The sequence below is a fragment of the Giraffa tippelskirchi genome, chromosome 11 (genome assembly GCF_054371585.1).
Source record: "Giraffa tippelskirchi isolate mGirTip1 chromosome 11, T2T-mGirTip1v1.2.pri, whole genome shotgun sequence".
Classification (NCBI taxonomy): Eukaryota; Metazoa; Chordata; class Mammalia; order Artiodactyla; family Giraffidae; genus Giraffa; species Giraffa tippelskirchi.
The window spans coordinates 79,288,729-79,311,091 of NC_137285.1; the positions used below are offsets into that span (position 1 = coordinate 79,288,729).

The following is a 22,363-nucleotide window of genomic DNA, read 5'->3' on the forward strand; positions in this document are numbered from 1 at the left end:
ACGCTAGAAGGGGCAGCCTCTTTCCTCTGTCCACCTGATGCAATACTTCTTTGAAATACCCCCATGGCCATTTCTGTGCTTGAAACTGGTGCTAAGGAGAATGAGCAACCTTAGGTTTGGATTTAAGGATGGACTCTAACTGGAAAAGGAAATGGGAAACCACTCCAGCAGTCCTGCCTGGAAAATCTCATGGACAGAGGAGACTGGCAGATGGCAGTCCACGGGGCTGCAAAAGAGGCAGACACGACTTCGTGACCAAACAACAAATGGGCTCCAAGGGTAGCACTGGTGTCTCCACTCCTGATGTTTGAGGCTCTCAGCCTGAGCTGGGCTACAGGTTCTCAGCTCCATCGTGGTGGGTCCACAGTGGGTTCCTGAGGAGCATGGGGCCTAGGCTCTGGGGTGGGTGAAGGCTGAGGGGTGTCTCCTGCAGGACTGGGTGCCTGGGGCAGGGTTTGCCTCTGCCCTTTTTGCTTGCTTGTTTCTCTCCCATTCTGAGAGCTACCCAGGACAGAGCTGAAAAGATGGCACAACAAGCATCAAGGGAAAAGCCAGCCTCCTCGTCCCAGTGACAGGACGTGGCTTTGTATGTGGAAGACGCCCGCTGGCTCACACCTGGCCATGCTCCCTGCTCTGAGATGCCAGCAAGGCCGCCGGGCTCCTGGCTCCCCAGCCCCATACTCAGGCTGGGTTTGCGATGAGTTGGGGATGGTAGAGGCGGATCACTCACTGGTTGAGAGGAAAGGACTCTGCACAGAGGGAGCTGGGGAGGGAACTCTAGAAGCTATGGGCCCGGAGGGGACCTCCCAGAGGGGCTGGAGTTGGGTTAGGACTGCATTCGCTGTACTAGCCAGTCCCACTGCGTCCTTGGCCCCATGAAGAGTCTGCTTACTGAGTGTGTGTTTAGTTACTCACCCAAGGTCGGAGCTCTGAATTCCCAGCCCATATGTCACCGAGTTAGAAAGGCTGCCTCCATGTGAAGAAGGGCCGGAGAAGGTCCCCGGGAAAGCTGGAGCCAGTCCACCCCAACACTCCCTCACCCTGGGGCTGGTCTCTTCCTTCCCTGGCCTGCTTCAGCGTCTGGACATTGTTGGGATGAGACATTTTCGATGCAGCCTCAGATAAAGACTCTAGAATAGCCCAAGCGTCATGGAGTCTGAGGGAAGCTTGAAGCCCGTGCTGGCTCTGGGGGTGACAGGGTGTGGAACGAGGGGTTCTGCCCATCACAGTGGGGCTCCTCTCTGTGGCAGGCCATGGGTTGGTGGTGGCGGCTCCTGCTGGGGCTCTGGGCAGTGCCCCCCACGTGCATTGGGCGTGAGCTGCTCAATGTCTGCATGAATGCTAAGCCCCACAAGCCAGAGCCCGGCCCGGAGGCTGAGCTCTACGAGGAGGTAAAGGGGCCAGCCCTGGTGTGAGGGTCGGGGGTGGGTGGGCACTGCTTTCGCAGATCAGGGAAGAGACACAAAAGCCAAGAGGGTTTCTGAACCCCTGTCCATCTTCAATCGTTTGGTTCCCTAGACAGAGATGTGGGCAAAGGCCACACTGGAGTGGGGGGTTATGACCTTTCAGACCATAAATGCCGAGTGTTTCCATCCCTGAGCCGCCTGGCCACTCAGGGAGTCGGGGCGGATGGTGATCCCAGAGACTCATCAGTATTCAGCCTAGATTCCAACAAGCAAGGCTTGTCTCCTATGCCCTCCCACTGGCAGGCCCTGGGGAAAAAATAAGACCTAAGGGACTCCTCTCCAAGTTCCTAAAGGTGATTGACAGGGAGGAGGACCAGGTCCGGCACACCCCTGTGAGCCCTCGGCTGCAGGCACCCTCCCCCAGTGCAACCCCACATTTCCAACGGTCTTGGGGGGCTCCCCCACTGCCCCCCAGGATCTGAGACCTTGAAAGCCCCGTCCCTAGGGGATGTGCAGTCTGTGGCAGGGAGGCCAGTGCCCAGGCATCCTTTGGGTGTGAATATTGACAAACTGGAGTAGAAAATGGCAACCCACTCCAGCATTCTTGCCTAGAAAATTCCATGGGCAGAGGAGCCTGGCAGGATACAGTCCATGGGGTCACAAAGACTCAGACATGACTGAGCAACTGAGAACACTGACACACAATGATCGGCATTCCTTCTACCCCTCGGACTCTGGCCTAAAGACACCCCACTTGCCAGGTCCTCTTCTAGCGGATGGCTTTACCTTTCTGGCCCACTTCCTGCCCCTTCTCCCCATGGCTTTCGCTTCTCCTTCTGTGCTCAGTGCACCCCCTGGAAGGACAATGCCTGCTGCACGGCCAGCACGAGCTGGGAAGCACACCTGGATGTGTCTCTGCTCTACAACTTCAGCTTGGTTCACTGCGGACTAATGATGCCAGACTGCCAGAGGCACTTCCTCCAGGCCATCTGCTTCTACCAGTGCTCCCCCAACTTGGGGCCTTGGATCCAGCAGGTGGGAAGAAGTGGGCTGTGGGGGGTGGCGGGGTGGAGCGGGGAGTGGGGAGGGAGGCGGCACGTCCATCAGGGCACACCTGACATCCATCAGTGTGCCTAAGAGGCTCAGCTCCAAGATGCTGGCAGACAGCTATGGACAAGAGCAGAGTCAGAGGCTGCTGTTGGAGAGAAGGACGGAGAAATTGCCTCTGACCCTAGAGAACGGCCTGCAGGGAGAGTGGTCACGAGAGACAGAAGGATGAAGGCACTGGGTCCCCTCTCCTGTCTGTAGGAACAGAGTCCTGTACAAACTCTTTAGCCTCGTTGTTCTCGTTTGTAAAATATTTAACGATTTTGTTAAGAGAATATGTTCCAATGGTACCTGACCCAACCGTCACTGTAGCTACAGACAGTCTTCAAACTGATGCTCTGATTATTCTGCCTCTTGCTGCACCCGCACCCAGGTAGACCCGCGCGGGCAGGCAGAGCGAGTTCTGGGTGTGCCCCTGTGCCTGGAGGACTGTGAGCGCTGGTGGGCAGACTGCCGAACCTCCCACACCTGCAAGTCCAACTGGCTCGGCGGCTGGGCCTGGAGTCGGGGTGAGTGAGGCTAGGCAGTGCCCAGGAGGCCCCCCACCCCCGGGCAGATTCCCCACACCGGGCAGATGCCCTCCCCTCCCCCGGGGCAGATGCCCCCCTGCCCCCCGGGCAGATGCAAGCTCTGGTCTCCCCCGGGGCAAGTCCCGGGGCCGCGCGGACGGGCGTGGCTGAGTGGCCTGCTCCTGGCCTCCGCAGGGAAGCCCCGCTGCCCTGAGCAGGCGCCCTGCCGCCCCTTCCCACACCACTTCCCCACGCCGGCCGACCTGTGTGAGCGGATCTGGAGCAGCTCCTTCAGGACGAGTCCCGAGCACAGGGGCAGCGGGCGGTGTCTGCAGAAGTGGTTCGAGCCCGCCCGGGGCAACCCCAACGCGGAGGTGGCCCGCCGCTTCGCCAGCCCCGCGTGCTCCTGGCGGCGCTGCCCCGGGCTCCTGGCCTTCCCTCTGCTCCTGCCTCTCCTCTCCTGAGAGCCGCCTTTCTCCCACACCCTCTCCTGCACCGCCCTCGCCCGGGAGCCGGGCCGTGACAGCTTCCTTCCCTGCGACCTTCCTTCAGTCCCTTCCGGTTTGCTTTGCTGGGCCTTTCTGGCCTGGAAGTCAGCTGGGGGCCAGGAAGGCACCAGAGACCAGCCCCTCCTGTCTTAAGCGGGGGGACTCGGATGTGGGACCCCAGGCCCTTTTTACCAAGTGCATGCCACCCGCCTCCCGGCAGAGCTGAGGGGAACCACCCTGGCCTCCCCTCCCACCGTGATGTCTCCAACAAAACAGCAACCCACCTTTCCTTCAGTGTGACCCCAGCTGTAGTGACGTCTCCAAGTTGGTTATCACTTTCCTAAGGATAATAAACTTAATACATGCCAGACCCTCCTGCTATATCCTTACAACACCTCTGGTAAGAACGCTTTCAACACTCCCCTTTCTTCAATATTAGCAACATACCATAGGAACGACCCAAAGCCGGAGGAACCATAGAGCCACCCAGACCATGTGCTCGATTCTGGGGGCCAAGATCGAAGCGGCGGCCTCAAATGCTTTCAGCTTTCCCTCTTCCTTTTAACCTCAGAATCACAGCACACTGGTCTGAGATGCTGGAAGCCTGAGTTCTAACGTCTTTACCACTTTCCGTATGACTTTGGACAAGTCTTTTGACCTTCGCTGAAGACTCCTGTGGTTTCCCCCTCTGCCAAGGGGAATGAGAAAGTGGGACCAGATGATTTTAACTTAAGAAAAGGGGAAAAGGCAGTCCCCCTGTCTGTCGGGATAGACTCTGTAGTTCTCGTCGTAAAGACCAAGAGAGAAGAGTTGGAATGGGACCGGGGAAGGCGGCCTTCACGTCCCTTCTGCAAGCGGACTGGCAGCCCACACACCCACTCAGAACCTTTCAGACCCTCAGACCTTCCCAGCGGAGATGGTGCCTCCCCACGTCCTTCTCCTTGACACAGCGTGGTGTCTAGTAAGGCTGCGGTTGAGTTGAGAAAGCCAGCCAACGCCACCCCGCATCTCTCCCACGCTTCCCTGATACATGCTCCTTCACTGCAGCAAAGCCCAAACCTATCACAGGCACGCACTCGAGTTTTAACACTTGTGGAGAGAGCTCTGTAAGTGAGGTGCTCAGAATCTGAAGAAGGAGGCAGATGGCAGCAGTGGCGACAAAGTACTTCAGTGGGCAGAACGCCTGGGCCGTGGGGGGTCCCAGAAGACCTCATGAAAAAGGTGAGGCTTGAGCCCTGGTGAAGAAGGATCACTTTACTGAGAACACGAAGGACATGTGAGCCCAAACCCAGTCAGATTCCCAAGGCATGAAGTGTATGAAGCAGGACCTTTAGTTGCTCTTCAGCCAATCCATTGTGGCTTCAAAAATATGTATAACAGGTAAAATCTCTCAAGAATTGAGGACTGTCTGAGAGTGTGTCTTTGGTAATAAAGCTGAGAGTTTAATGACTTTTTTTTTTTTTTAGTAATTTTAGGTGTAAATATAAAAATTAGTCAAAGTTGGGTTAAAATTGAGACAGACAAAGGAAAACTAGTTCTGGGAACCCTAATAATTGTTACTATTTACTGATTACTCTGTGCCTGGGGCTCTGCTAAGCTTCTCACATGCATTAGCTCCTTTGATTCTCACAAGAACTTTAAGAGGTACTCTCATGCCCTTGCTTTTCAAATTAGGACAGAAGCATGTGGCTTTGAAACCAGGTAAAGGGAATGGCAACCCACTCCAGTATTCTTGCCTGGAGAATTCCATGGACAAAGGAACCTGGAGGGCTACAGTCCACAGAGGCTCAAAGAGTCGGACACGATTGATGGACTTACTTTCAATCACACTTTCAAATCTGACCATAAAGTCCCATCTCACCGAACACCTGGGTGTGTTGTGGAGTGGGGCTGGGGCAGGCATGGGGGACAGAGGGGTGGGTGGGGGAGCTGGGTCTTGGCAGTTCCCGGTGTGGAAAGAGACTGCTGATCTGTCTCACCATATGTGACTGGGAGGGGTGCTGGGTTTCAAGGAATGAAGTGGAGCTGTCACATTTGCAGTTAAGTTGCTTGTTTTTAATCAGAGCATCCATGTACTTAGCTAAACCTAAAGGCCAAAGGATCTCTAACACAGGCAGCCCCAGCCAGCCCCTGGACCCCAGGGCTCCTGCTGGATTTAGGGGTACTCTAAATGTGCCTGCTTCTAGCCATTGCTGGATTTAGTTCCAGAAAAGTTGCAAGAGGTGGCTTATCTTTCTGGCACACGTCCAGACTACTTCTTTTGCTCTCTGTTCTGTTGGTTTTTCAACTTAATCTTCCAATCTTTTTACTTTTGGAAATGTATTTTTGATTTACAGGAGACTTTTTTTTTTTAACTCACTTGTTCTTCAAAGCCTGTTGGTTTTGGTTTTATGGACACAATATCTTCTCAAATATCTTCTCACTGAAGATCTACTTAGAATTTTTTAAAGCTTGTTTCTAGTCTCGAAAGACCCATTTTCTCCAAGGTCTGTCTGTTTATCGTGATCTATGTATTGCTGGCTTTCTCCGTGTCCAGTGACCTTGGCTGTGTGTCCCTATTTAAGAATGAGGCACTGGGTTGATTTTTCTAGCCAGCTGGTATAGGTGTTCTCCATGGTTGTATGTGTGGGTCTTTTTTCCTGACTAGCAAAGCTGCTGGGGAGTTCTGGGTCCATGGGGAGGGCCATTGACTGGAAGTAACTGAAGACTCACCAAGAGAGAATGAGCAAAGTTTCTTTTTTCAGAGCTTGGTATAGGAAGGGAGTCAGCCACTATTATTCGCATTTTGGCTGAGACTCAAAGGAGAAAGTTTGAGAGGTTTCAGGTGTGCCCTGATTAGAGGCTGTTGGCATGGAGAAGCTGGAGGTGGGCTAATGAAGCAGGGCCTCCCTGATTGGTTGAGGTGTATATTTGGCTTTCACTGACTGGTTCTCTGTTTCTCTGACTGTCCCTGATGGACAGGGAAGCCTGGCCTGTTGCAGTACAAGGGGGTAGCAAAGAGACAGACAGGACTGAGCAACAGAATTGAACTGACAGATCCTCAGTTGAGAGCAGAGCGAAAAACTAGAGATGCTGTTAGTTGTCAAGTCCTGGCTATGTGAAGCTGGTTGTTAGAGGGGTTATTGTTTGGCTTCTTGGGTTGGTTGTAAAGATAGTTGTCTAACTTCCTGTAACTTCCTGTAAATCTGATTTATAGATAGTAGGCTGGCTTTCTGGCCTTCAACCCATTACTGCAGATAATGAGTTAGGATTCTATTTTTATATACATCTGGCCATTGTCCATTTGTAGTTTCTCAAGGCTGAGTTGGCAGGAGCCCTGTTGGAGTACAGACACTTCAAATGCTGGATTAAGGATAGTTCTCTCTGGGGTCCCAGCATCAGATACTTCATTGTATGTAAACTTCAGCACTATTCAGAATTTAACTTAAATTTTAGAGAGAACTTCTTGCAGGATCCTGAAACACCGGGGGTTAAAGTTGGGTTTCCTGAGCTCTAGGTTTGGGCAGAAGTCGCCATGGGAGGGAGCGTGTAGTCTTTCTCTCTCTGCCCCCTACGCCTGCCAACTGAGAACCTCTCAGAGGTTCTGCCTAGTGGGACAGCTCTTTCTGCCTCCTCTTCCTCCTCTGGCAACCCCTGTTCCCCCTGACGGGCTTTCCTATGCTTTTCCATCTTTTAAGTATTTGTTGAAATCTGTTGTTCACTGATGGTTTTCTTCACACTCTCTTAGGAAGGGAACACTTAGAAATTAGCAATCATTTTAGGAAGATACTTAAGTCATTCCACCTTCAATCACCAACAGTTGCAGACTTTTTAAAAATCTCATTGTTATGTAATAAGTAGATTAAAAGGGGGGTCAAACTGAAGACAAGGAGGCTGAGGACAATGTGTGAGAGGAATTTGCAGGTGGGGAATGAAATAAAAAATGCAGGTGACAGGAGCCTCATTGTGGGTAACGCTCCAGGAGGTGCTACGTCAGTCTACAGGAGAGATAGTGGATCAGAGAAGCATAGGTTCAGGAACTACTAGGAAGATAGCACATAGAGAAATTTGGGCCATGCTTGTGTATACAGTGTCACAAAGCAGGTATAAGATAAAATATGGGAGAGAGAGAACTATCTCAGAAGAACCAACAGCCTTAGATAAACTGACTCTGACACTGCCATTTCTGAGCGCTCCTTTCCCGAGCCCAGGCTGTGCTAGCTCTTGGGTGGGAGGGAAGACGGTAGAGGGCATTCCTCCTACTGGATGCAACCCAGTCACTTTCCCACTACAGGGACAGCAAACTCTACCCAAGTCCTTCCTCGGAGAATTCTGGGGAGTCGTAGGTAGCAGGCAAAGAAAAAAGACAAAATGACTCTCCTTGGTATGCATCCCTTGCTTTAAGATTCCTTTCTTAGTAACTCTCCTCAGTAAAACCACTTCCCTGAATGCAGAAGTCACTGCAGCCTGATGTGCATTCCTGGGCTCCTGTTCCCAGCCCACTCCGCTGCTGCCTGAAAACAGTGACCACCTTCCCTAGTCCCATTCCACCATGTCCCTGCCCAGACCTCTCCCAACCCCAGTCCCACTGACCCGCTTCACAAACATGACTCCTTGCCTAGATACCCCACCCCCCACCAATGTCCCATTGTTTTTGCTGCTGGGGGGACCAAGATTTGGAGATTATTCTGGTGTCCCAGGCTGGTGTCTTTCCAACTGGATCATATTTCCCAACTCCAGCCCTTGAGACAACTTAAGTGTCCCATCTCTTCTTGCGTCCCAAGGGGGCAGTGTTCCTGCCAACAGAAGAAACCACCCATTTTTCTTTTTCCATCCTTCCTCTGTTCTGCTTAAATTCATCCTCAGATTTACCTTCCCACAGTATCAGAAATCACTTTCAGCAGTGCTTTTGCCACAAATGAATTACAAAGAAAAATCTAGAGGAAGAGAAAGGACTTCCAGGGGGCAGAGTCTGTGGATAGGCTTGGAGATCCTGTTAGGATTTCATCGTGGAAATGTCCATCAAGTAATTGACTTGGGACACATGAGAAAGGTGCGGGCTGGAGATTAGAATTTCCTGGAAGTGCGACTTAGGGCTGTGGAGGTAGATGCGTTCTAAGAAAAATGTAGAGAGCAAAACAAAACACTTGTGGAGGATCTCTAACTTACCTACAGTTGGAAGGTGACAGGTGAAATTGTTACCAAGCTCAGATCAGGTTGCTCACCACTTGAAAATCAACCCAAGAGAGACACAAGCTTTGGTGGAAAAGAAAGTTGCTTTTAATCAGAAAGCTGAAAATCTGAGGAAAAACTGGATTTGTGTACCACTTAAACCAACTCCAAAGATTCTACTTATTCATGAAAATTTTTAAAGGGCAAGGAGAAGTAATTTCAGTTAATCATTGAGACGGGGAATGAGACTCATCCTTATCTCCCACTGACTGCAGGCTTGTCGACTTACTGTGATCTTCCTCTAGATATAACCTTGTTCACACAGTTTTTTCATGAGATTACTGAAGGGGAAGCTAAGAAAGAGATCGGGTCATCTGTTAATTACTTATTCCTCATTTCTACTTTTTTGAGCTATGGAGAGAACTGATAATTTAGTAAAGTATTGTGTGATCAAAAGATTTGAAAGGTGTGCTTGGACCAGAGATGAGTAAAGCTTGGGGGGTGTGATTGATTACATTGAAGTGCAGTTGATTTACAATGTTGTGTTAGTTTCAGGAGTATAGCAAAGTGATTCAGTCATACAGCTATATGTATATTTTTTTCTTTCAGATTCTTTTCCCTTATAGGTTATTACAAAATATTGAATACAGTTCCCTATGTTATACAGTATGTCCTTATTAGTTATCTTTTTTGTATATAGTAGTGTGTATATGTTAATCCCAAACTCCTAATTTATCTGACACCCGCTCCCAGCTTCCCCCTTTGGTAACCATACGTGTTTTCTATGTCTGTAGGTCTATTTCTGCTTCGTATAAACTTTCATTTGTATCATTTTTTTTTTTTTTTTTTTTAGATTCCACACCTGAGTCCTATCACATGGTATTTGTCTTGCTCTGTCTGGCTTACTTCATTTAGCATGATAATCTCTAGGTCTATCCATGTTGCTGCCAATGACGTTATTTCACTCTGTGGTTGAGTAATATTCTATTGGATATATGTATCACATCTTTATTCATTCATCTGTCAGTGGTCGTTTCCATGTCTTGGCTATTGTAAATAGTGCTGCAGTGGACACTGAGGTACAGGTATGTTTTCAAATTATGATTTTCTCTGAATATATGCCTAGGGATAGGTTTGCTGGATCATACAGTTGCTCTGTTTTTTTATTTTATTTTTTAAGGAACCTCCATACTGTTCGCCACAGTGGCTATGCCAATTTGCATTTCCACCAACAGTATGGGAGAAGCGTCTGATTTAAAAGTTAGTTACACAATGACCCTATATGCAAAACAGCAAAAGAGACACAGTCAATATGCCAGCAATTTTGGAAAACTCAGCAGTGACCGCAGAACTGGAAAAGGTCAGTTTTCATTCCAATCCCAAAGAAAGGCAATGCCAAGAATGCTCAAACTACCGCACAGTTGCACTCATCTCACACACAAGTAAAGCAATGTTCAAAATTCTCTAAGCCAGGCTTCAACAGTACGTGAACCATGAACTTCCAGAAGTTCAAGCTGGATTTAGAAAAGGCAGAGGAACCAGAGATCAAATTGCCAACATACGTTGGATAATTGAAAAAGCAAGAGAGTTCCAGAAAAACATCTCTTTCTGCTTTATTGACTATGCCAAAGCCTTTGACTGTGTGGGTCACCACAAACTGTGGGAAATTCTTCGAGATGGGAATACCAGACCATCTGACCTGTCTCTTGAGAAACCTGTATGCAGGTCAGGAAGCAACAGTTAGAACAGGACATAGAACAAAAGACTGGTTCCAGATAGGGAAAGGAGTCCGTCAAGGCTGTATATTGTCACCCTGCTTGTTTAACTTATATGCAGAGTACATCATGAGAAATGCTGGGCTGGAAAAAGCACAAGCGGAAATCAAGATTGCCAGGAGAAATATCAGTAACCTCAGATATGCAGATGACACCACCCCTATGGCAGAAAGCAAAGAAGAACTAAAGAGCCTCTTGATGAAAGTGAAAGAGGAGAGCGAAAATTTGGCTTAAAGCTCAACATTCAGAAAACTAAGATCATGGCATCTGGTCCCATCACTTCATGGCAAATAGAAGGGGAAACAGTGGAAATGGTGACAGACTTTATTTTCTTGGGCTCCAAAATCACTGCAGATGGTGACTGCAGCCATGAAATTAAGACCCTTACTCCTTGGAAGGAAAGTTATGACCAACCTAGCTGCAGCTGCTAAGTCGCTTCAGTCATGTCCAACTCTGTGTGACCCCGTAGACGGCAGCCCACATGGCTCCCCTATCCCTGGGATTCTCCAGGCAAGAACACTGGAGTGGGTTGCCATTTCCTTCTCCAATGCATGAAAGTGAAAAGTGAAAGTGAAGTCGCTCAGTCGTGTCTGACTCTTAGCGACCCCATGGACTGCAGCCTGCCAGGCTCCTCCGTCCATGGGATTTTCCAGGCAAGAGTACTGGAGTGGGTTGCCATTGCCTTCTCTGTGACCAACCTAGACAGCATATTAAAAGCAAGAGACATTACCTTGCCAACAAAGGTCCATCTAGTCAAAGCTATGGTTTTTCCAATAGTCATGTATGGATGTGAGTTGGACTATAAAGAATGCTGAGCACTGAAAAACTGATGCTTTTGAACTGTGGTGTTGGAGAAGATTCTTGAGAGTCCCTTGGACTGAAAGAGAGCCAACCAGTCCATCCTAAAGGAAATCAGTCCTGAATATTCATTGGAAGGACTGATGCTGAAGGTGAAACTCCAATAATTTGGCCACCTGATGCGAGGAACTGACTCATTGGAAAAGACCCCGATGCTGGGAAAGATTGAAGGTGGGAGGAGAAGGGGACAACAGAGGAAGAGATGGTTGGATGGCATCACCGACTCAATGGACATGAGTTTGAGTAAGCTCTGGGAGTTGGTGATGGACAGGGAGGCCTGGCATGCTGCAGTCCATGGAGTCACAAAGAGCTGGACACGACTGAGCAACTGAACTGAAAAGAGGCACAGATGTAAAGAACAGACTTTTGGACTATGTGGGAGAAGGCGAGGGTGCAATGATTTGAGAGAATAGCACTGAAACATGTATATTACCATATGTAAAATAGATGACTAGTGCAAGTTCGATGCATGAAGCAGGGCACTCAAAGTTGGTGCTCTGGGACAACCTAGAAGGATGGGGAGGGAGGTGGGGGGTGGGTTCAGGATGGGGGACACATGTACACTCATGGCTGATTCATATTGATGTATGGTAAAAACCACCACACTATTGTAAAGTAATTAGCCTCCAATTAAAATTAATTAATTAAAATTTTTTAAGGTAGTTACAATGTAGCTTTGCTGAAGTAACAAGAAAAGGAATTTTTCTGTTGAGGGTGGTTTCCTGCCAAAAGCTGCTTTCAAATAGGGGTTAGTGAAGGGACAATCATCAGAAGCTAGGTGTAGGAGAGAAATGCAAAGAACTGTTTCTCAGAGGGGCAGTGTCAAGTTCTGAATTGCCATCCATATATTAACTATTTCATAAATAACTATTGTCTGAGCTAGACGCTGTGCTGGTCCTGGGAACTGAAGGACTGAATACACAAATGAACAGTGACTCAGTTCAGTTCAGTCACTCAGTTGTGTCCGACTCTTTGCAACCCCATGGACTGCAGCATGCCAGGCCTCACTGCCCTTCCTCAATTCCCGGAGCTTGCTCAAACTCATATCCATTGAGTCGGTGATGCCATCCAACCATCTTATCCTCTGTCATCCCCTTTTTCTCCTGCCTTCAATCTTTCCCAGCATCAGGGTCTTTTCTAAAGAGTCAGTTCTTCACATCAGTTGGCCAAAGTATTGGAGTTCCAGCTTCAGCATCAGTCCCTTCAATGAATATTAGTCTTCATGATTAGTGAAGTCACTCAGTCATGTCCGACTCTTTGCGACCCCATGGACTGTAGCCTACCAGGCTCCTCTGTCCATGGAATTTTCCAGGCAAGAGTACTGGAGTGGGTTGCCATTTCCTTATCCAGGGGATCTTCCCAACCCAGGGATCGAACCTGGGTCTCCCACATTGCAGGCAGATGCTTTACCATCTGAGCCACCAGGAAAACCCTTTCAATGAATATGACTAGTGTTAAAGTGAAAGTCACTCAGTTGTGTCCAACTTTTTGCAACCCCATGGACTATACAGTTCATGGAATTCTCTAGGCCAGAATACTGGAATAGGTAGCCTTTCCCTTCTCCAGGAGATCTTCCCAACCCAGGGATTGAACCCAGGTCTTCCGCATTGCAGGCAGATTCTTTACCAGCTGAGCCACAGTAGTTCGACTTTTTGAACTGGTTATTGAAGATAGTTTTTCCAGTAGTCATGTATGGATGTGAGAGTTGGACTATAAGGAAAACTGAGCGCCAAATGCTTTTGAACTGTGGTGTTGGAGAAGACTCTTGAGAGTCCCTTGGACTGCAAGGAGATCCAACCAGTCCATCCTAAAGGAAATCAGTCCTGAATATTCATTGGAAGGACTGATACTGAAGCTGAAACTCCAATACTTTGGCCACCTGATGCAAAGAGCTGACTGATTTGAAAAGACCCTGATGCTGGGAAAGATTGAAGGTGGGAGGAGAAGGGGATGACAGAGGATGAGATGGTTGGATGGCATCACCAACTCAATGGACATGAGTTTGAGTAAACTCCGGGAGTTGGTGATGGACAGGGAGGCCTGGCGTGCTGCAGTCCATGGGGTTGCAAAGAGTCGGACATGACTGAGTGACTGAACTGAACTGAACTGAATTGCAGATAGTAGGTTAGCCTCCTGGGCTGATTGTTACAGGCTGTAGGGCAGTGTTACAGGCAGTGTAACAACCAGCCCAGGAAACCAACCTACTATCTGCAATAACCAGTTCAAAAAGTCAAACTACTTTCAATAGTCTAGGAAGCCAAATAATAACCTCTCTTAACAATCACCCCTAAATGACCAGGACTTGATTAATTACTGATAGTTTCTCTACTTTTGGCTCCTGTTACCCACTTAGGACCCACTAGTGAAGGCCAGAGTCTTTTCTAACCAGTTGCATACAGTACCTCACTTCTAGTTAGCTTGCCTACCACAGCTGCATGCTAAGAGCCTCCAATCGGGGCATACCTGAAGCCTTCTATTTTTTCCATTCCTCTGCCTGCATTTGAGGCTTTGCCAGAATTCAAGTGATGGTGGCTGACTCCCTTGAAAGCTCTTATTAAGTAGCTTTTGGCTGTTCTCATCTGGTTGGTTTTCATTTATTTCCATAGATACAATTATGAGCAGGGCAGACATATTTCTGATACTTAGAGAACTTATATAGTAATGAGGGAACACAATAAAACTATGAGTAAACAATACAAATTTAAATAACTACAAATCAGACAATTGTTAGAAAGGAAACATAGAAAGGACTCAGAGGATTGGAGGAAAGTAGCTAATTCAGGTGATACTTTAAAGGAATAGGCAGCTTGAGAGGCTATTCCAAAGACTGGAGAGCATGTTTGTAATATGAAAAGTGCTAGTGGAGGTAAACTTAAAAGAGGACAGAAGAACCCAAGGGACGAGTTCAAGGAGGATGGGTGAACTAGGGTATAAGCACAAGGATTGACCTTGGGAAGAAGTGGGATGCTTTTACCATTGAAACAGAAGGAGAAGAGAGAAAATGTGAGAAAACGATTTCAGAATTAAAATGCTTCAAATATAAACCATTGAATCAAGTAAGATTAGGGTCTTGCCACCTGCTGGGAGTTTAGAAGCTCGCACCCTGGGCCAGTGAGAGAATTCCGGTGGAAGCATGAAGCCAGGGCAGCTGCTCTGCGTATCCTGCTCTCCAAAGTCCAGCCCAGACGGCTTGTGTATTTTTAGCCATATGGTCAGTGGAAACTTTCCAGAGCGTGAGATTCAAAAACTTGGGAATTGTTTTCAGGCTCAGGACATTTCATGAATAGAGAGGCTAAGAGTTGGCACCAGCCATGACCCACCAGCAGCTGGCACCTGGCCCTTTCTGAGCTCGGCATGTGTCCACAGAGACAGAGATGTGGTTCCCAATCCCAGGACAGCCACTGGTTGTGAAACTGCTGGACTCAGGTACTCTGACTCCTACTTTGCAGAAGAACTTACCAGGCTCTGATTTCTTTTTTGTTGTTGCTTTTTTTTTTTTTTTTTTAAATTTTATGTATTTATTTACGGCTGCACTGGGTCTTTGTTGCTGTGCGTGGGCTTTCTCTAGTTGCAGCAGTGGGGGCTACTCTTTATGTTGTGGTACACGCAACTCTCATTGCCATGGCTTCTCTTGCTGTGGAGTGTGGGCACACGGGCTTTGCTAGTTGAGGCTCATGGGCTCCAGAGTGCAGGGTTAGTAGTTGTGGTGCTTAGTCACCTTGCAGCATGAGGAATCTTCCTGGACCAGGGATCAACCCCCTGGCCCTTTCTTTGGCAGACAGATTCTTTACCCCTGGACCACCAGGGAAGTCCCAGGCTCTGATTTATTTGATCCAAGGGTGAACTTTGGAAGGAAGGAGCAGTTTTCCCTGAGGTGGATCCTGGTGCCTCAGCAGAAAGCTCCAGGAAGCCACATCATCAATGAGGACAAAGAGACACAGACAGAAGGGATGCCAGAGTCCTCCTCCAGCTGGTCCAGGGTTTCCTCAGGATGGATGGCGTCGGCGATGCGAATGAGAAGACACAGCGAGTCTTGGTGTTTCCAAATGTCTTCGACTTTATTGTTTTCAAGACAGCTTTTATATTTTTAGCTGTACATAGAATCAAATGTAAAGTGTAAAGTCATGCCAAATCAAATCAATGGATCAGCAGTTTTTGACCCTTATCGGAACCAGGACACTGTTTGTGTTTTTAGTTACAAAAAGTTTAAAGTTGTTTACATCATCTTCTGGCCTGGAGGTCTGCTAACATCTGGTGACTCTTTTATTGATAAGGGTTGATCAGCCAGGACACTTTTGTATCAGGCACAGAAAGTACCAGGGTTATATTTTTTTAAAGAATACAGGCACAGCAGATTATGACAAAGAAAGAATTCATAAACTCAGAGTTTCAAGGTAAAACCTGTTTTCTGTACTCTATCTTATGCCTTGAGCCTAACAGAGAAGAATGTGGTCCCATAAAGTCATGGCACAGCAAGCTGAAAACAATGTAGCGCCAAGGTCAGTGCTTAGCAAAATCACCAGCCGAATTAACAATCGTCTTATTATTTGTATTAAAGCTAAACTTCTATTTATATAAATCTCTAACTATTATGCTTTCATTATATAGGCTAAATACGTTAAGAGCAAAAACATAGTGAGTAAATATAGACTAAGTAACAGTTTCATAAAGCAATATCTCTTATATTTCCTAATAAGCCTTTTTTCCTACAAAGAGCTCTGTGCCCATTGGGGCTTTCTGTATGGAGGCTCTCAATGTTGTTTTATTGTTAAGGAGCAGTCATGCACATTAGCTCCAAAGACACAGGTACATTTATTAAACAAACTAATATGCTAGCAAAAGGAATTTAGATTAGAATACTCTATATCTTAGATAATTTTATTAAGGTGCTAGCGTTCAGGGACCTTGTCGATTGAGGTTTCAGATTGATATATTTTAGAAGAGAATCAGGAAAAGCCTTTAGCCTAAGTCACAGAAAATAAGAAGAGGTTTATTATAGCAAACATCAGAAAGACAGATATCATCTTTAAGGTGAGTGCTGAGGCAGCCTTCCGAAAATCCCTGAGGCCTGAGAAGCTCTGCTCGTCAGTCCTTCTCCTCATGACTCTGTCATGGGTGGGATCTCGTGAGCTGGCTCCCGGCAAAGGGACCCATTTCTCATCAATGGCTAAGTTTGGACATAAGTAAGATATAAGTTTTTTCCCCTTTGAGAACATCGATAGCCACAGCAAGGCATTAAATAATACATGTTTGCTATGTATTCATTATTAAGTAAGAGGTGTTATATCACCCAGTTCCAACCCATTTCTCAGCCTTGTTCCTCCTGGGAGGCTCAGAGGTGAGGCAGAAATATTTGTCTCTGATATGAGAGTTTTAAAAATAACTGAAAAATTTATGTGTGAAAGAAAGGAGTAAGATGAAAGTTTGAGTGAACATTTTAATAGTTTTGGTGGAAGAACTTTCTGAAACCAGTAGCTGTAAAGTAAGCCTTATAGATTTAGTAATATTTTTAAAAAGCAAAATAAAAAAGGGATTTTTAAAAACACTGTACACAAAATTAAAAGACATGAAGAATAGAGGTAAGTATCTGCAACAAATACCCATAGATGTTACCATTTCTAATATAACAAGAATCTTAAAAAATCAGTTTAAAAATATGACCACTCCAATTGAAATATGGGCAAAGGATTTGTATAGATAATTCAAATTTAAAATAAAATATAAACTCCTGACTATGGCTTTATAGTTTCTATGAATCTTCATTGCCTAGCTCTCTGAGTTCAGATCCTAAAACTTTCTCTCCTGCTAACCACTGTCTAGCCACATGAGGTTTCTTCTAGTTCTCAAATGAGCTAAACTCATCCCTACCTTAGACCATTTACACTTGCTGTTTCCTACTTCTGTTAAGTTTTTGTCCCATATCTTTGCATGCCTACTTCTTTCTCATAATTTGGTTTATAGCTCAAATATCACATCTTCAGAAAAACCTTCAGCAATTCCCCAATTTAGGAAAGTCCCCATACCAAGTCTTTCTTCATCACATTATCTTGTCTTATATTTTATAGCTTGTGTCAATCTGAAATTGTGTGTGTATGTGTATGCCTGTGCTCTCTATCTCCCCCAACTCTCATTAGAAGTCTGGCTTCATGAGGGAAGAGCCACCTGACTCTAGTTTATTGCAGTATCCCCAGCACATAAAACATTTCCTGGTGTATAGTAGAAGCTCAAATGTCTGAAAGAATAAAGAAAAATGGTCAATAAACATGAGTAAGTTTTGATTCTATGGGTAATCAAAGAAATGTAAATTGAAACAATGAGAACCAATTTGGTTGAAAATTAAAAAGAATATGAAGAGGGTTGGGATAGGAGGGGGAGGGAGGCTCAACAGGCTCATATATATATGTGTGTGTGTGTGTATATATATATATATATGTATGTATATATATATATATATGACTGATACACATTGTTGTACAGCAGAAACCAACAAAACTTTGTAAAGCAATTATTCTCCAATTAAATAAAATTTTAAAAAATATGATACTGTTTGCTGGTATGGATATAAATTAGTTGATACTTTATGGGTGATAAATTGGCATCAAATTTTAAAATTTTGAAGTCTTTGAGCCACAATTCTATTTCTATGAAGAGTCCTAAAAGAAGATTACTTCTGCTTCAGACTAAAGTAATAAACCCTTAGATCCAAGAAGCTCAATGAATCCCCAACACAAGAAACATGAAGATAACACCAGCACCAATAAAATTGCTCAAAATCTTGTGTAAAGAGAAAATTTTAACAGCCAGAGGAAAAGAGATTCAATATATTCAGAAGAACAAAATTAAGGATGACAGCATATTCAGCATATTTTTCATTGGAAACAATGCAGAGAGATGATAGTGGAGCAACATTTTTAAAGTGCTGAAAGAAAACTGTCAACCTACAATTCTATAGGGCTTCCCAGGTGGCTCAGTCATAAAGAATCCACCTGCAATGCAGGTGACGTGGGTTAAATTCCTGGTTGGGAAGATCCCCTGGAGAAGGGAATGGCTACCCACTCCAGTATTCTTGCCTGGGAAATCCCGTGGACAGAAGAGCCTGGCAGGCTCTTCTAGTGTTGCATAGAGTTGGACACGACTGGAGCAAATGAGCATGCGCGTGCACCACCCCCACACACAAATTCATAAGTTGAAGTTATAACCACCAGTAGCTCAGAATGTCATTGTATGTAGAGACCAGATATGATTAAAAGAAACTGAGGTCATCTAAATAGACCCCTTGTTGTGCTTAGTTGTTCTTTGTGACCCCATGGACTGTAGTCCACCAGGCTCCTCTGTCCATGAGAATCTCCAGGCAAGAATACTGGAGTGGGTTGCCATGCCCTCCTCCAGGGGATCTTCCCAATGCAGGGATCACACCCAGGTCTCCCACATTGCAGGCAGATTCTTTACCAGTTGAGCTACCAGGGAAACCCCAAAGTGGTTAGGCATTATACACCCAGGTCATCAAACCCAGGTCTCCTGCGTGGAAGGCAAGAATTCTACCACTGAACCACCAATGCTTTGCCTATTAGGGAATAGACCCTAATCCAATATAATTGCTGTCCTAAAAGAAAAAGAGATCAGGACAAAGGTGCAATGTGAGAGACAGCTATGTTACAACAGTGAAAAGGCCGAGAGAGGCCTCAGGAGAAACCTAACACCTTCATCTTGGACTTCTGCCTTGTAGAATTGAGGGAAAATAAGTCTCTGCTGTTTGAGACACCAGTCCGGTTATTTTGTTATAGCAGCCCTAGAAAACTAATGTAACATCCTTTTAAAATGAAGACAAATTAGACTTTTTAGATATAAAATATCTGAAAGCATTCATCACTAGCAGATCCACACAATACAAAATATTAAACAAGCAGAAGGAAAATGATAAGTCAAAATGTAGGTCTATACAAAAGAATGTGGAACTTTGGAAAGATTAACTGCATGAGTAGATATGCAAGAACTTTAAAATTATTCACACCTCTTTAAAAGAGTGTCAGTTGTTTAAACAGAATAATGAATGTAATGTAGGATTTGTAATACATACAAAAGTAAAATGTATGACAACAATAGTATAAAAGCTATATACTAGGGGAAGAAATTGAAGGTGAGAAGCCAGAGTATATTATTTTAAGGTTCTTATACCACGGTGAAGCAGCATACTATGACCTTACTGATTCTGGACCCAGCTTCAAGGTGCGTGTGTGAAGTTTTTTCCATACCACCAAACAATTCTCCAACACTAGCTCATTGTCCCACAGTTCTGTTCAATTATAACACTGTACCTGGATGAAGGCAAATATTACACTACTTATATGTGGATTCTAAAATATGACAAAAATGAACTTATTCACAGAACAGAAACAGACTCAGACATAGAAAACAAACTTATGGTTACCAAAGGGGAAAGGAGAGAGGGATAGACTGAGAATTGGGGATTAATCAGACTCACTCTCAGTTTCAGTCTTGCAGTCATGTCTGACTCTTTGTGACCCCACGGTCTGTAGTCCTCCAGGCTCCTCTCTCCATGGGATTTCCCAGGCAAGAATACTGGAGTAGGTGCCATTTCCTACTCCAGGGGATCTTCTTGACCCAGGGATCAAACCCATGCCTCTAGTGTCTCCTGCATTGGCAGGCAGATTCTTTGACCACTAGGGCCACTTGGGAAGCCCAACAGATACAGACTATATATAGTCTTTTATGTATAAAATACATAAACTGTAGAAGGACCTACTATATAGCACAGGGAAGAATACTGAATATCTTGCAAAGTAATCTGAAAGTAATCTGCATCACTTTGGTGTACACCTGAAACATTGTAAATCAATTATACTTCAATTAAAAAAAAAAAGAAATCAAAAACCAAAGGGAGAAAAAAAAAGGCATTTAAAAAAAAAAACTACTGTCTGTCTGAACTTCAAAATATATGCTCTTTCCTCTTTCTTCTCTTTCCTTCTCATAGTCCTCTCTCTTTCACACCTCAAATACCCCACCTGATCCTCCCTTCAGAATCTTCAATCCCTACTACCCTTGTTGGACATCAGAATTCCATAATCCCAGGCATTTGATGACTGTCAGTGGCTTGACCTGGCTTAACAGAACTGTGGGGTGAACTCTGGTCTTATCTTCCAGCTCTACTAGGGAAGAGAAGAGGAAAGCAAGGGAGCTTTGGGGCAGTTAAATGCTGGGAAGATAGAACAGTGGGAGCAAGGCGAGTTTTTCACTCTAAGCCGCAGGTATTTTTCCCCCCAAAGATATCTGAAATGAAACATATTTTACCACCACCCAGAGTCATTTCTTTCTTTAGACTTTCCTAGTCCCAAAATGGGAAATTAGAGAGGTTCAAATTTCTTCTTTTGGCTTATTTCTTAGAAAACAATAATCCAGGCTATGGATACACACCCATCCCTCCTCAACCTGGTAAAGAGCCAGAGATTTCTCTCACTGTCTGGCCATGAGGGCCCCATAACTTCATTTTGAACCTGTTTCTCTTCTGAGCTCTGGAGTGATGAAGACAGGGAAGATTTAATAGACTGTATCAACACCCTCCCCATATAATCTGGAAGCAATCAACAAGCAATCAGTCACAAGAAAACCCACAGTGAATGTAAACATGTAGAGAGAGAACAGGGAGAAGACGGCTAGTTATTAGCTGGTTATTGCTCCTACTTTCTGCCCCGTCGTCCAGAACAGGTGCCCAGTAGGAGGCAACGGAACACATGTGAGTGGAGGAAGAAGATTCTGTGGAAGTAAAGACCACCCAAAGGAGAACAACAGAGGCTATGTATTCCAAACTTCCCGTAGCAAGGGAGTCAGCACCATCACTTGCCATTTGGCAGCGAGTCAAAGGCAAGCAGGGAGTGGGAAAGGTCAACAATTAAAATAAAAAGTGTAGAGATAGCTTCAAGATTGGGTGTTTTGATTGGCAATTTTGCTTGGGAAAGTGGGAGTTACAGAAGGAAAACAGCTGTGTGATTGACTTGGGGAACATATATGGCTTCCTATGCTTGCTCCAGAGTTGAAAGCATTGATGAGTGAAAAATAAGACAGTTGGGCATCATTGGCCAAGGCCTCACCACTCCGGGACGATTCTGCCAAGGTTCTGACTGAGCTTCCTGGGCTGGTAGCTGCAGAGTTCTGTTGTAAGATATGATCTGGGAGGCGGGGCTAAGATGGCGGAGGAATAGGACGGGGAGACCACTCTCTCCTCCACAAATTTATCGAAAGAACATCTGAACGCTGAGCAAACTTCACAAAACTACTTCTGAAGGCTGGCAGAGGGCGTCAGGCTTCCACAAAGACAGCGCATTATCTTCAAAAGAGGTAGGAGAAAATATAAAAGATAAAAAGAGAGACAAAAGAGTTAGGGACGGAGACCCGTCCCGGGGAGGGAGTCATAAAAGAGAAGAAATTTCCAAGCACCAGGAAACCCTCTCACCGGCGGGTGTGGGGGAAGATTTCTTATCTCGGAGGGCAACATAACTGGGAGAAAAAATAAATAAAACCCACAGATTACGTGCCTAAAGCAACTCCCAGCAAAGAACCCCAGACGCTCGCATCATCCATCATCCGCCACCAGCAAGTGGGGGCTGAACGGAGAGGAGCGGGCAGCACTGCCTAGGGTAAGGACCGGGCCCGAGTGCCCTGAGGGCAATCTGAGGGAGCTAACGTGAGATAGTAACCTAAACTGTGGGACAGCCAGAAAGAGAGATCTATCCCGCGAAAAGCCCAACTCTAAGGCACTGCCGGCCCGCTCACAGAACAAAGGACTGAGCGATACCAGAGGAGAGCCAGCCGGCTGCGGACCGCCCCATCCCCCCCGCTGGACACAGCAGGCAGGCGGGGCCAGCCAGAGCCGGAAAGGGGCAAACTCGGCCCTAGAGAGGGCACCCCCTACCAAACTGCAAACAGGCTCCCAGTTTCTAAGCAAAAACTGCCTGAGATTCCGGAGGGTCGACAGCCGCCGGGAGGGTCGCAGCCAGAGACCAGCTCCCCAGAACCGACACAAAGCACACCGGAGCCGGGCGCACCCGTAAACC

General features: G+C 46.1%; 1 protein-coding gene across 1 annotated transcript; it reads left to right on the plus strand.

Moving 5' to 3' along the window:
• Positions 1-944: 944 nt before the first annotated feature.
• Positions 945-4,956, plus strand: IZUMO1R (IZUMO1 receptor, JUNO). Its single transcript, XM_081545850.1, has 4 exons — positions 945-1,391; positions 2,253-2,441; positions 2,887-3,022; positions 3,218-4,956. The coding sequence occupies exons 1-4, from the start codon at positions 1,254-1,256 to the stop codon at positions 3,484-3,486; spliced, it is 732 nt and encodes a 243-aa protein (XP_081401976.1). The 5' UTR covers positions 945-1,253; the 3' UTR covers positions 3,487-4,956.
• The last annotated feature ends 17,407 nt before the right edge of the window (positions 4,957-22,363 follow it).

Excerpts from the sequence above, each read along its gene's own strand:
- IZUMO1R (XM_081545850.1), top strand. The coding sequence starts at position 1,254 with ATGGGTTGGTGGTGGCGGCTCCTGCTGGGGCTCTGGGCAGTGCCCCCC. Across the intron at positions 2,442-2,886 it reads TGGGGCCTTGGATCCAGCAG|GTAGACCCGCGCGGGCAGGC; the intron begins GTGGGAAGAAGT and ends ACCCGCACCCAG. Across the intron at positions 3,023-3,217 it reads CGGCTGGGCCTGGAGTCGGG|GGAAGCCCCGCTGCCCTGAG; the intron begins GTGAGTGAGGCT and ends TGGCCTCCGCAG.